This window comes from Scardinius erythrophthalmus, assembly GCF_964197995.2.
Source record: "Scardinius erythrophthalmus genome assembly, chromosome: 23".
NCBI classification, from domain to species: domain Eukaryota; kingdom Metazoa; phylum Chordata; class Actinopteri; order Cypriniformes; family Leuciscidae; genus Scardinius; species Scardinius erythrophthalmus.
This window is the reverse complement of record NC_138243.1, coordinates 4,583,758-4,599,356: the sequence shown is the minus strand read 5'-3', so window position 1 is coordinate 4,599,356 and position 15,599 is coordinate 4,583,758. Positions and strand designations below refer to the sequence as shown.

The 15,599-nt window shown below is 38.8% G+C and overlaps 1 protein-coding gene across 2 annotated transcripts in view; it reads left to right on the top strand.

Annotated features, from left to right (window-relative positions):
* map3k1 (mitogen-activated protein kinase kinase kinase 1, E3 ubiquitin protein ligase) overlaps positions 1 to 15,599 on the top strand; it is a gene marked incomplete at its 5' end in the record, with an annotated part of 65,566 nt that overhangs the window by 23,376 nt on the left and 26,591 nt on the right. The window contains 4 exons of one of the 2 annotated variants that reach the window (XM_081354705.1): positions 9,640 to 9,765; positions 11,546 to 11,696; positions 13,635 to 13,829; positions 14,649 to 14,843. In XM_081354705.1, the coding sequence (XP_081210831.1) occupies positions 9,755 to 9,765; positions 11,546 to 11,696; positions 13,635 to 13,829; positions 14,649 to 14,843 (552 nt within the window). Of the gene's footprint in view, positions 1 to 9,639; positions 9,766 to 11,545; positions 11,697 to 13,634; positions 13,830 to 14,648; positions 14,844 to 15,599 lie in introns of those variants that run through there. The other variant, XM_081354704.1, reaches the window with a different exon arrangement.

Sequence of the window (15,599 nt, the reverse complement as noted above, 5' to 3'; positions counted from 1 at the left end):
GGTCCGTTCTATATAAGGAAATAATTTATTATGAGGTTGACATCTCAGATGACTTCCAAAAATAATACTCACGTTCAGCTGGATGGACCTCTGCAGCCGACAACCAGTTTTGATATACTACTGAGTTTAGCTTTTAGTACTACTTTTGCAACCTGGTATAGAATTATACTATTTAAATGGAACATAAGTCTAATATTGAAAATGTAGGCTAACTCTCACCAAAATGGCATTTTTACTTTAACACTAGAACTACCAAGGCAATCATTTTGACTGTTTTAAAATTTTGCAATGTAATAACTTTGTTGAAATAAAACCTATGTAACTATAGGACCCTGACTTTTCCTAAATGTGTCTATATTTAATTCTATCATTGTTATTTTATTAAAATTTCAAGACACAAAAGAATTTTGAGTATTTCTACCTTGAATGGCCATAACAGTCATACTGACCGTGTGACCGTATGCATACAATTTTCATTGTAATTTTACAGCATGATATTTTTGCTCACTAGAACAAATATTGGTTACTAAATCAGTTCGTTTTCTCACAGTTTGCCGAGAGTGTGGGGCATATGCATTTCATATGTGCCCATAAAGGTTTTACCTATGCATTGAAATGCATATTGGCGATGTTTTTGTAAGTTATTGTATTCTAATATCCAAGGATGAATACATTTGTTTTCATTTTACAAAGAAAATAATAGAAAATTGATCACTTTCGACTTGTATCTGTACAATAGCTATTGTGGTTGTCGATTAACTAATACATTTTTACATACATTAGAATTAAAATGTAGTGTTCTGATGTTTATTATTACCTATCCTAACATTACAGATCCATTTATTCTTAGATTTGATAAAGCTTATTGAAATTATATGCAAATAATTTGAGCGGTCAGAATGACTGCTATGGCCATTATAGTAGTTATAGACTTCCGGTAGCTCTAGTGTTAAAGCTGAAAGAAAACTGAAATCTTGGCTAAAACTAAATGTGAAACCGTTATTTTAGCATCCAGTCAGTATTTTTCGTATGGAGAAAAGCAGCATGTGTGTGAAATGACCAATTAAGTTGCGTTTGTAAAAGCTGGCTGCTGTTGGACGATTTCTTGAGGAAAAAGAGCTTAAATTTACAGTTGTTACGATAAACCGGCCAGAAGCTTCTGTTAAATGACCAGCTTTCCTCTATAAAGGTATAATGAGCCAAAAGATTTATTATTGAGGTTTATTTTGAGATCATTGGGCCTCATTCATAAAACTCAAGAGTTTTTGTGTAAATTGGTCATATTTTCAAAACGTTGGTGGTGTTTTAGACAAACTGATGACACTGCGTTTTGATAACACTATTTACCATAATTATGTATTATAACAAAGTTAATTAGTTAACCATTAAGTTGATTAAATGTGAAAAAGAATCTTAATAATAAACGGCAATGATTGAAAACAACTAGTCCGTTTATTGTAGAGTACGATTATTCTGAGCACCAGTGGTATTTGTCTGCAAGCTAAACACTTTAATTGAATCACTTTTGATAGTCGCATGGCTAATTAGTCTCTTTTGCATGTGTGCAGTGTAAGACCTGTGAAGGGACTCCTGTACCTGTAATACACGCAGGCGTAATTTTTGGGTGCGGATCATGTGCTTGAATGATTGGAAACCATTAAAATACACACGTTTAACTATCAATTCTGAGGTTTAACATACATTTTTCTATTTTATGCACTATTTTGAGTTACTTTGCACTGTTTATAAATCTTTGTTGTTACAGTGTATATTAAAATATACAGTATTTCCAGCTGTTTGAACCCAGATGTTCTTGAAATAAGGCCAACTGAAGAATAAGCTTAAGCACTTTCTCCAAAACAAAAAGTTTGTCCAGGATTTTTAGGTTTTGTTTTAAAGCCAAGAATTTTCATTTTAGTGCAAAATGACCAAATCAACAATGTGGTCAATAGGACAATGTGGACAATATGACTAAAGAGGTGACTTTACCAATCAGCGATTGGCTCTAATTTAGAAGGTGGGACTTATTCCGCCATTTTGAGCGTTGCACTTTTCCCCATTCAAAACAATACGAGTGATGCATCTTGTGTTATTCTGCAGTCTTTGATATTACTTCCTCAAACGTCCACGTCACAGTGTGAAATATTAGCATAATTCCCGCCCACAGGTTTAAGCTCACTGGCTCAGCTGGCCAATCAGAGCACTCTGAGCTTTTCTGAAGGAGGGCTTTGTAGAAATCAGTGCGTTTCAGACAGACCGGGAACAGAGCAGCTATTATGTTTTTTTGAACATTAATGCATGTTAACCTATTCTATTACTCCCAATAATCAAAATAATGAGCTTTTAAAATAGCATCTTTAAACAATGTCTTATGGCTGCACCAGTATGATCACAGATATATTACGTTTCCTAGATGGTATAGTTCTTGTGAGCTTTCCCACCCGGGGGTTTTCTCAGGTGTACAGTAAGCCAGTGTGTGCAGTGATTGAAGCTCTCCTAGTTTCACAGGGTGACCCAGTTAGCCTGTGAGTGTGGTGATATCGTGTTAGCGCTCGTGTTAGCAGTTAGCAGCTCTCTCCGTGTGCTAGTTCACATCACAGCCGGATCCTGGTGGACGAGCGGAACACAGTTTGGTCTCTGTTACGCCCCTGTCCTGCTTAAAGGCAAGAGACCTGATTATCTGCACTATAGCAGTACATTAATACTCCATGCCTGTGCCGGCTCCTCAGCTGGGGTGGTCAGAGTTGTTGGCAGGACAGTGGCGGGTGCTTTCAGAAACATGTCTTTCCCAAGGCTTCCTGCAGTCGGTCCAGCGTGTGCCGCCAGAAATGCCCTGTTCGTGTTCGCTCTCTCTGCATGGCTCTGTTAGGATGGGGCAACAGGATAAGATCATGTGATTTAAACTTCAAAGGACATTTGATGATAATGTAGCCGCTTTTTAAGTAGTTTGTTGTATTCAATTGACAAATTTCACGAGTCTGTTTCGATTTGATTTCATGCCGGATTTATTCAAACATTTATTTAATATTGAAGATCAAGGTTATGTAAAAATATGAGTATGAAATATAGTGCAAATATTTCTTAAAATATTAATACGCTAGATTTAACGCACACGATTTATTGACGTGTAGGAGCAGGTTTTGTGATCTATTATCCCGGGAACGCGCTGCTCACGTGGTCAGTCACATGATTGTCTGCTGTCAGTAAAATGTCATACGCTTTGAATAATAAGAATTAATTGATATTTAACTTAATAATAGGAAAATAATCCCCATCTATTATTCGATTATTTAAATCTCTCGTTTAAAAATAGAAAGAAAGACGCACTGTAGTTAAAAAAAATTTCTCTCTTGTATTTTACCTCAAAATGATGGATGTTATTTTAATAAAAATGTGGGAATTAGCAGAAATAAGTTAATATTGTTTACGTGAGGTAAACATAAATCTGCTTGGTTTATATTGTTAATGTATATAATTTCTGCCATTATAATGGCCCATTTCAAATGTTTACGTGCTTTTCTTCTCTAAATCTTTTAAGCTGTGATGAAACATTGTTCTTGTAAATACTTTCCAGCATTTCAGAAATAAAAGCCTAGGATAGATCTTTAAAATGCATCTATATTACAGCGATGTACAACATTTACCATACGGTGCTCAGCAGTCGTCAAAAAGGGTTTCAACTGGGAATTTTTAATTGCTCTCTTCTTGTAAACTCCGATGTGGATCCGGACAGCAATTAAATTACTGTACGACTTTGGTGTTTGTCAAAAAACAGTTGGTAATTCTAGAAAAAAACGTAATTTATTCGATAAAAACGGCGATGAGATCAGATCATCTACTGGCCCCTGTAAATGTTGAAAATACCTCACGACCCCATGAGAAACAATTACTGTCCGCATAGGGCTAGTGTTTGCGTTTCATTATGATTTAAAAGCTGACAATTGAAATAATTTAAAAACTATATTTTTAACACAGCCTTAGTCTATTGTGTTTGTTTTTGTTTTTTGTTAATGCCTTATTTTGCATTATTTTCCTGTTATGTTCAAGTCATTTTGAAATATGAAAAAATATTGCTCTGTTTATCACACTAGTGTTTTTTAATGTTTAACCAGGAAATTTGGTTTGAAATAATTTTATTTTGTACAAAATGGAACAAAGTCTCACTTGTGGTGTTCCTGGTCAAAAATGACCGGCCTATAAATTTTATAAATAGCTTATAAATCTCTTATGCTATTTTATCACAAATATTGGATTCAATCTTAGTTGACAAAAAGATTTAATCCAATATTTGGTGATAAAATAGCTTAACGAGTGATTTTATGTTTTTGGTTTTGTCATTTTTGACCGGAAACACCACAAGTGTTATAGGGTTTTCAACACATCACAAGGGTTAAGAAAAAGTAGAGCTATATTGCTTAAGTAGAGCCCGGATGGGCATCTTCAGACCTGGAGGGCCGTAGTCCTGTCGAGTTCAGCTCATCCCTCCTCAAACACCCCTCATCCAGCTCATCCATGTCCAGACTGTGCCGAGCCGGAGTCTAACCGAAGGCTTTGCTCTGTTTGCTGATGGGTAAAGCTGTGAGCATTTCACGATACGCCTGCCGTCGCTGTTTATCAGTCATTTTTGTTTTGTCTGTCTGATAGAAGGGTTAGTTTATGGCTTGTTGTTTGCTGGTTTAGTTAGTTCAGTGTATGTTTAGAGTGGTGACTGAGGTCCGAGCGCTCGGCCCCTCCGGCGCACACATTGTGCTGGCGTAACCGGAGCGCTGAGAGCGGGCGGCCCGTGAGAAAGGGTGTGCACCGCTACAGGCCTGCAGTCTAGGCTTACGTGGAGCCCAAGATGCATTCCCAGCGCTGGCTCTTCCACAGCCCACCTGCGCGGCCCACAATGCCTCTTTGTTCCTGCCCCATGGCACTGTGGGATAGCTGTTATCTGAGAGGCAGGGGTTGGCCACCACCGACTTTCCCATTCAGAGTAAAGATGGTGCATTCCTGCTCTCCGGTTTCGCTGCGGCTCAGGCTCGTGAGAGCTGCTTTCCCAGTGTGGGAGTGAGGCGCTCTGTTGTGCGCTCGCACGCTTCATGTGGCGGTTTGCGGTCGCGTTGAAGTCGCACAGTTCTCGCACTGAACACTGAGTGCGAAAATTAGCGTTTGAGTCAGTAAATATACAATGGAATACTTGAAACCGTTTGCAGCTTAATGCACAATGTTTATCAGAACTGTCTTGAGCAACAAGATCAATTCCTCACTGTTTATGAAGGCGAAATGAAGTTTATTCTCAAACGCTGGTTTCTGCATTTCATGATTCTCCATAGCAGTGCTGTTACCACATGCTAATGAACACGCATACTCATTTGAAAGGGTAAATGTTCATGTAAATATTGAAATTACAAATATGGCATAATAGTAATAAAAAAAGTAATAATGAGTAATAACGAACAAAGAAATGCATTGCAATAAATAATAAACCCGTTAAAACAAGGATACAAATGAAGTGCATGAGGCTTGAAGTTTTTCATGTATTTAATAACAACAGCATTAATTATTCAAATAAACATCTAAAATAAGCAAGGAAAATAATAATGGTATTATAAAAAGAACTAAAACAGCAATCTCCAAACTAGCGATACCAATTTTTATGCCTTTTGATAAAATGTAATACTATTATATATTATAATTAAATGTTATTTATTATAATATACAGTGAGGAAAATAAGTATTTGAACACCCTGCTATTTTGCAAGTTCTCCCACTTGGAAATCATGGAGGGGTCTGAAATTGTCATCGTAGGTGCATGTCCACTGTGAGAGACATAATCTAAAAAAAAAAAATCCAGAAATCACAATATATGATTTTTTAACTATTTATTTGTATGATACAGCTGCAAATAAGTATTTGAACATCTGTCTATCAGCTAAAATTCTGACCCTCAAACACCTGTTAGTCTGCCTTTAAAATGTCCACCTCCACTCCATTTATTATCCTAAATTAGATGCACCTGTTTGAGGTCGTTAGCTGCATAAAGACACCTGTCCACCCCATACAATCAGTAAGAATCCAACTACCAACATGGCCAAGACCAAAGAGCTGTCCAAAGACACTAGAGACAAAATTGTACACCTCCACAAGGCTGGAAAGGGCTACGGGGAAATTGCCAAGCAGCTTGGTGAAAAAAGGTCCACTGTTGGAGCCATCATTAGAAAATGGAAGTAGCTAAACATGACTGTCAATCTCCCTCGGACTGGGGCTCCATGCAAGATCTCACCTCGTGGGGTCTCAATGATCCTAAGAAAGGTGAGAAATCAGTCCAGAACTACACGGGAGGAGCTGGTCAATGACCTGAAAAGAGCTGGGACCACCGTTTCCAAGGTTACTGTTGGTAATACACTAAAGCCTGGAACACACCAAGCCGACGCCGACGAACTAGCGCTGATGAAAGCCGACTGTGTTGTCGCCTCGCGTCGGGGTAAAAAGTGCACTTGAACACACCGAGAGAACTCCTGCCGACTGTCAGCTAGAAAGTGCGTTCTGCGCCTGCGTGTAAATGAGACAACTGTCTATTTTTGCAGACATATTCGTCTATATTCGTTATTCAAAAAGGGAAACGGACGCTGCCGGCTGCAAATACACAAACGTAAACAAAGCAGTGCGCGCTTACCGTTTTGAATATCACACCTGCTAAACACTTTCTTTATTCCACTCCGCTCATGTTAATATTGAAATATTCGCCAAGGAACAGTCAGGTAAGATGACGTAACATTAGAACAGCCTTCTATCTGTACCGTTTTGACTTTGCTTGCTGTTTTGCTATTATTCTCGTGCACTGCCTCCTTCACTAAGCTGAACAGCCAATCAGAGTTCCCTCTTTCACCGACGGCCCGTGGGGTCTCAATGATCCTAAGAAAGGTGAGAAATCAGTCCAGAACTACACGGGAGGAGCTGGTCAATGACCTGAAAAGAGCTGGGACCACCGTTTCCAAGGTTACTGTTGGTAATACACTAAGACGTCATGGTCTGAAATCATGCATGGCATGGAAGGTTCCCCTGCTTAAACCAGCACATGTCAAGGCCCGTCTTAAGTTTGCCAATGACCATTTGGATGATCCAGAGGAGTCATGGGAGAAAGTCATGTGGTCAGATGAGACCAAAATAGAACTTTTTGGTCATAATTCCACTAAACGTGTTTGGAGGAAGAAGAATGATGAGTACCATCCCAAGAACACCATCCCTACTGTGAGGCATGGGGGTGGTAGCATCATGCTTTGGGGGTGTTTTTCTGCACATGGGACAGGGCGACTGCACTGTATTAAGGAGAGGATGACCGGGACCATGTATTGCGAGATTTTGGGGAACAACCTCCTTCCCTCATTTAGAGCATTGAAGATGGGTCGAGGCTGGGTCTTCCAACATGACAATGACCCGAAGCACACAGCCAGGATAACCAAGGAGTGGCTCTGTAAGAAGCATATCAAGGTTCTGGCGTGGCCTAGCCAGTCTCCAGACCTAAACCCAATAGAGAATCTTTGGAGGGAGCTCAAACTCCGTGTTTCTCAGCGACAGCCCAGAAACCTGACTGATCAAGAGAAGATCTGTGTGGAGGAGTGGGCCAAAATCCCTCCTGCAGTGTGTGCAAACCTGGAGAAAAACCACAGGAAACGTTTGACCTCTGTAATTGCAAACAAAGGCTACTGTACCAAATATTAACATTGATTTTATCAGGTGTTCAAATACTTATTTGCAGCTGTATCATACAAAAAAATTGTTAAAAAATCATACATTGTGATTTCTGGATTTTTTTTTTTTTTAGATTATGTCTCTCACAGTGGACATGCACCTACGATGACAATTTCAGACCCCTCCATGATTTCTAAGTGGGAGAACTTGCAAAATAGCAGGGTGTTCAAATACTTATTTTCCTCACTGTACATGGGGAACAGGACTGTAAAATAAAGTGCTACTGATGTACTGGGAATCCTGGCCTTTGTTATTTACAATCTACTACCTTTGTTAATTTTATATTAAAGGTGGGGTAAGCGATGTTTGAAAAACGCTGTTTGAAAGTTGGTCGGACCGACACAACACACAACGTGTGTAGCCAATCAGCATTAGGGGCGTATGACGGTGGAGGAGAGAGAACGAGCAGGAGGGAGATCTGAAGAAAGACTGTAGAAAGGGAGATGGCTGAGAGACATTACAAAAGAGAAAAGCTCAGAGGAATATCACTGGGAAATTAAGCGTTATGATCAGGAAAGAGCTTTAGGATCCGCATTAATATTAGAAAAGCTGTCCAGCGCTGGAGAGAGTGTTGCTTTGATTTGCTCCACACGCGAGGAACACTGGGTTTGGGCTTTGGGGGCGGAGCAATGAAGGGAAGGGTGTGTTTGTTTGGGTTGATCTCAAATATCAACAATGTTCAGCAACGACTTTGAGAAATAACATACTGCACCTTTAATTGGGTGTTCAGTGTCAGTAATTTTTAATGTTAAGTATAATTTAATCCCAGAAGCCTGTGTGTGTAATTACTGAAATGTAATCGATTCAAAGCCTTCGTTAATTACATACAGGCACAGATATGACTCCCTCATTGCATTATGTGACAGACAGCTAGTCCAGCACACTGTTATTAGGAGAGATTATAGTCGTGACGGATGGATGGATGGATGGACATATTAAAACTTGTACTTGAGTGCTGGTGAGAGGGGTTAATAGTTTTTCTTTAAATTTACATATTAACATCTTTTTCCCTTCCATTTTTCGCTGAGCCCTGTTACAAAACTCAAAACATCATGTTGTGTCATCGTGTGAACTTGATGGAAAATATCACTCAGAAAGTGTCTCTAATGCCTTTCTGCAGATGACCATAATTATCTTTTACAGCGCTATTATCGTCCTGACTTTCTGTTTTGAAGCCACGGCTGGCCATGTTATAATACAGCTTGTCAAGTTAAAAGAGTTACGTTGAGATGTCGAGATTCTGTGTTCTTTTACATTTCAGATGTATCTAGCAGTTTGAAAGGGGAAAAACGGTTTATAAAAAGTGTTGCATTGACCTGAAAGTCACCTTGTGTGGTTTGTGTTGCTGTGTTATGAATCAAACCTTAAGAATCGCAGAAAGTTTGGCGATCATTAGTGCCCATCCTCCATTATTAACCACTGTTAATTGACCAGCTGACCAGTCCAGTGAAAACACAAGCAGCTGTCGTCATATTTCTGCTCTTCCATTTCCATTCATTTTCATTATAGACACAATAAACCATAAGCAGTATTTTATTCTTACTGTCAGTATTCAGAGGTTGTATTCGGCATTAGAGACACTACAGAAAGTAACATCAGCAGTTTTTCTGTAATGTTAGAGCCATGATTGAAGAACAGTGTTTGAGGTTAAAACGAGCTTCAACAATCAGTTGGTCAGCCGATACGCTTCTGCAAAAGAGCCGAGCTTGACGTCAGCACACTTCCTCGTGTGATGTGGCAGGAAGCCTGGCTTTCCTGTCCCGGGTTGTTGTTGTTTTGCAGCACTCGCTGCTGCTTGTAGAGGATCCTGAAAGAGGCGAAGAAACACCCGTGATCCGCCTGCTCATTACAGCTGGAGATGCTCCTTCCCCATCCCGCCTCCACATGTGGACACGCAGCTCCAGACGACTCTCTCTCTCAGGCTTCATCTCGCTGTCGGGCGGTTCAGGGGCTTTTCCAACATCCACTTTAATGATGTTTAATCAGACCCTCAGTCGTGATCTTCATCTTGTGTAAACTGATGCATGACTGGTAAGATGGCAAGAGATAACGCAGTTTCCTCCATGCACTGTACAAAAATACTTATTTTTTTGTAACATGAAATCTTTTAAGAACCATTTATTGCAAAAACTCTTTTCTGCATATTTATGTTGAACCTCGCTTTGTTATACAAACATGCAATCGTTTAGAAGGGGTGTAACGATTCAAGCATATGGATCAAGGCATCTAGCAGTTGACTAATGATATGATGTATCGATGCAACGTGTCAAAATTGTTTAAGATGCACATTTTGACACTTTCATGCAAGCAATGTCTGTTGAACGCTCTCTGTATTTTTGTATATTATTTTAAAAACTAAAGGGTTTTTTTTTTTTTTTTTTTTTGGGGATGTTCCAATTGGGACACATGATTGAGGAGAGTTCAAGTAAAGGTTACATTTTGGTTGCATTTGTCAAAATAGGCAAATAATGTCGTAAAATGTATGGCCCTCTAATTGAATTAAACCATAACCGTATCGTGGCATGATATTGTATCAAGGAGAATGATTGTCGTGGTGAACTAATCACATCACAGCATCTCAGACTCAGGCGTTTCAGAAAGACCAAACCAACATTTGTCATCGGATCAGAATGATTTGGTTTGATTCCCTCCAGAAGCGTCTCACACGATTGCGTTTCCGAACACCAGCATCCGAACGCAAGAGAGCATGACAGCGGTTATTGTGTTTCGTCTGACACTCTGAGAGACACTCATTTATGATGGAGGAAGAAAGAGCCTGATTGCAGCAACAATATTTATCCGCAAATGCTTTATGCGATATTCCAATTTTACCCATAAGATAAATTCACAACTTTGGATGAAAACAGCTACTGATGGTTCAGTGAGTGATTTGATTGGTTCATACAGGTGACCTTTGGTTCATACAGGTGACCTTTGGTTCACACAGGTGACCTGTGAGTTTTTCCTGACCGATTGATTTTTAAGAGTTGTTTATTTGTGGCTTGCATGTCTGACTGCATATGATAAATGTCATGTGTTGTTCCTCATTTGTAAGTCGCTTTGGATAAAAGCGTGTGCTAAATGAATGCATGCGCTGCTGCAGACAGCCAGTGAAACCAGTGTGGTGGTGTTGGCTCATTGTCTTTTTTTGTTGTAACCAGTCTTTACATCTCATCACATTCAACTTTGGCTGCAAACAAACAACACATTTGTGTGTGAGTATTTCTTTTGCTATGTGACATGTACAGTGTGCAAATTCTGTGAGAGCTTTGTTAGGACTGCAAGAGAGATGCATTGAGGTGCATTTTCTATGCTGATAATTAGCATATTTATTTATGGCATCAGCTGATGAGTCTTGAAGTGCTGAGAGCTTGAATTTGACAGCCAGCGCAGATACACATGAGCTTCATTAGTCTTTTGTTCAACAGTTATGTCTTATAAACTGTGTAAAAGTGGCAATTTGCCACTTTCTATTTATTTTCAAATAGTTTTTCTAATTTAGTATATATTATGTAAAAAAATATATAAATTTAATTGCATGTGTCATTTACTTTTTAAATAGATTTTAAATAACTAAATGTATAGTGTGATATCACATTTATCGTCTTTATATTGGCCATTGGCCACCCTCCTCTCGACAGTTTCGGCATTGGCAATAAATGAGTCCATATTGGTCGCCCGCTAGTGTCTGTGCTGCTTGCTGGGACATATCTGTTGGAAACTGTGGAAAAGGGATAAATGTGGTGAAATACACGTTCACGCACTTGCTTACTGACCCTTAGACTGATGCTAGTGTGTTGTCTCCCTGCAGCCGGGACATGGAGAGCAAGGAGACTCTGCGCGGGCTGCAGAAGATGGAGGACCGGCCGGAGGAGCGCTTGATCCGGGAGAAGCTGAAGGCCACCTGCATGCCCACCTGGAAGAGCGAGTGGCTGGAGCGGCGCAGCAGGAGAGGCCCGATGGTGCGAACACAACACACCACACCAGTTATTGCACATCTCCAAATACGTATTGCACATCACGTCTAAAACAGGGCAGTTTTTAACACGGTGCTGCGCTACATCCCGCTGTTATTGATGCAGGAACATGTCCCGTAACCAGGCTAATTATACAGGGCTTGCTTACGACCTTAAGATCAGGCAACTGGCAGTTCAGGCAGTCCACCGGTGAAATCAAGTTTTGCACACGTCCATTACTGTTATGCTCATGTTAGATTCAGTTTATTTTGTGTTCATTACTAGTATTTTTCTGCAATTAGTTTGACAAAAGGTTAATAAAATTATATTGGTAACAATTATAAAGATTTAATTAGTTAACTACATTAGTACATTTCAGTATTTCTACAGCATTTTATTAGTCTTAGTTAATGTTCATATCAACATTACTAATGCACTTTTTAAATCAAGTTTGTGTAAGTCTGTTAATATTAGTTAATGCGCTATGAACAACATGAACAATTGAATTTTATAAACTAACATAAACTAAACAAATAAACAATAATTCTTTATACAATTAATCTTTGTTAGTCCATGTTAGCTAATGTGATTGTTTACAAATTAAACCTTATTTTAATATTACTATATTACTGTTTTATTATATTAATAATAGTTATATTAAAATATTAAATATTATTTTATAATATTAATAATTATAATATATAAAATAAAATATTATTACTATATTATTAATAATATTACTATTGAGATCTTATTTCTTTTTATTAATAGAATTAATTTAATTAAAAGGGTAGTTTTAACATACATGTCCTCACATACATTGCTTATAATGGGGCTCATTTTGAGGAATACCATATAAAAAAATTCAAACTCTCTTTATATTATATATTTATATTTATATTATTTTAATTGTTTTGTTTTAGCTTGAAGTTAATTTTATAATGCTCTGAATTATGTCGATTTTTTTCTATTTTGATTAAATGGTGTAAAGTAACTGATTTTGATTAAGTGGTGTAGACTAATTGAGATTGAGATTTTTAAATATATTTATAAAAATAAATATAAATGTCTAGGCAGAACACATTATCACCATTTTCACCAGTTTTATTCATATGGCATCATTACTGATTCTTCAGTACATTACTGATTTCTACATTACTACAGTTAACAATTAAATCGCTGGATTAATTGGCTAGTTAACTATTGTTAACTACTGTTAATGGTTAAATCGTTGGATCGGATGCCCTGTTACCAAAGATAGCAGAAAACCGGTTGGAGTAAGGAACGGGAAATGAGGCGTTGTGCAGGTCTCCTCCTGAGAGCCGCAGGCCTTCCTTCCTTACGCAAGCATTATTACAGCTGACCCTGTTGAGGAACTCCACACTGTGTGCTCGAACGCTCCACCGCAGTTTCACTGGGGCTGGACACTCAGGGGCCGCTTATACCACAGCTTTCAACTAAAAGCTGAAACCTTTTTGGCCGTTTTAGCTGTTCATTTACACAGTAATGGCATTTGGGGGCCTGAAAACGCAAACTTTTGAAAACAATACCATTATAGTCTCCATGTAAACTACGAAAACATGAATTTGTGAAAACATCATGCGCATGTGTATTACATGTTCAGTCCATAGATGCATAGTGTTTCTTTACAAAGTGACATTCATTGATCAGTGTGAACGGAGATCGTTTTGAAAACGTTGTCGTCTATACGTGAGAAACACAAAGGAAAAACTTTTCCAGTTTTAGTTAATCGTTGTCGTGTAAACGTACCCTTAACTAATGTTTTCTCACTGGAAATATCAATTTTAGTAATACAAAGCATAATCTCAATGTCCACATATTGGCCAATATGACTCATCCCCACAAGACAAAATCAAAGATCAAATGAAGCACAGGAAGCGGGATGGAAGCAGTGTGTGATGTGTTTGTGTGTGTGTGTGACAGGTTGTGAAGCCCATCCCTCTGCGAGCCGACGGCACTGAGGCGGGCAGCGACGGGCACAGCTCGTCCTCCTCTCACAGCAGAGGCCATCGCAGCCCTTCTCCTGGACCCTCCTCATCCTCATCCTCCTCCTCCACAAGGACTGCTGGGAAGCCCGATTCTCCTGGTCTGCGCAGGCGGAGAGGCTCCCCAGTGCCTGTGAGTTTGTCACATTTCCATTGTCTTCTGCTGGCATGAATTTTGTTGTTGTATAGATGAATGTTTTGGGTTTCTGCAAGTCTGGTTCACACACAAGTAAGTCATCATGGATATAAATGTGCCGGTGATGAGCATGCACTGTATTATTGTGAGCACTTAGAAATACAGTGGATAATTCTGGATAACTTGTTACAAATTGTTTAGATTTTTAGATGCGTTTTTAGAATGCGTTTTTAGAATGCGTTTTTAGAATGTGTTAATGCTTCTTTCCATCAACCGGGTAAATTTAACAGCAATGCATGGATGATGCGTAAAAGATGCATGAACGTTCAATATTTCAGAGTGTCAGATTTCCCCCTCTGACCTTAGACCAGTGACTCTTATATTCATATGTGGCAGATGGGATGGGACGAATGTCACAGATATGTTACATGAAATAAATCCTAGTATAAGGCTTTCCTCAGTAATTTCAAATCTAGGTATGATCAAGTTGTTTTTACTAGGTGCCATTTAGGTAATTAGAAATACACACATGGTTATTTACTAAAAGGTGAAGAACCACCATCATTTTAACATATTTTATAATCTTTGTCTTGTATTCATCTTTTTGTTAATTGTATGACTTTTAGTCACTTTGTTCTTGTCATAAAGATTGCCTTGTTGCTGACATGACGTTAGAAATAAATAATAATAATAATAATAATGATAATGATATTTTTGTGGATTAAATTTAAATTTGAAATTTTAAAGTTTTAAATGGAGTTTGTGACATTTTCATTTATGTGGTCTTAAAAATGTGCTCTGAATGTGTGTTTACAGAGCGGCAGGGTGACGCCCCCCCGCAGAGCTCCCTCCCCTGATGGTTTTTCCCCATATAGTCCCGAGGAGACCAACCGCAGGGTCAACAAGGTCATGAGAGCCCGCCTCTATCTGCTGCAGCAAATAGGACCCAACTCATTCTTGATTGGCGGAGACAGTCCTGACAACAAATTCCGGGTGTTCATTGGTCCACAGGTATGCCATATCCCTATATCCAACGTGTATAAGTCCTGAACAATGCACTAGTCAAAGAAAAACACTTAAAGGTTACCAGGCCCCCGACACATCGATTGCCATATCAAGAAGTATGATATTGATAAGTTAAAATGATTGCATTATGTGAGAAGAAACGCATAATAGAACTAGGCATGGAACTAGAACAGCTAGTAGGAAATTGGTTCCCTGAGACAAATACATATTTCAGTGTCGTCATACATCAGTAGAGTAAAGGACAAAAAAAATGAGATTGTCAACCGTTTTCATGGAGTCTGAAGTGTGTTTGGACATCACAGGGGAAACCGTGTTTGAACTGCCATGTTACTATGGTTGGTTTCAGTAAATCAATCTATTTTACTTCCTAAACGTTAGTCGACCAAAATGTTTTTAGTCGGTTAGTCGCAGAAAAAAGAAAAACTCCACAGGAATTGGCGAAGTGACGCAGTCTGTGACGGACAGATTGTGATCGGCGGGTTCTTGTGGTAATTACTGTATGTCGGGCAGTAAATCCAAACGTTCACCTATCATCCATCAACCTCAAATAAGGATTATCATTTGAAACATGAAAGTAGTAGCTACATAACTCTATCATTATCCTAGATAAATGTGTGCTATTAGGTGCACACCCAAGTGTTTGAGCTGAAGTAGAGTGTGCTTTACTGCATGACATGGAGGCGCCGGCGCAATCACTTGCATTTTTTCCTGATAACTACGGAAACAACCAAATATTAATTT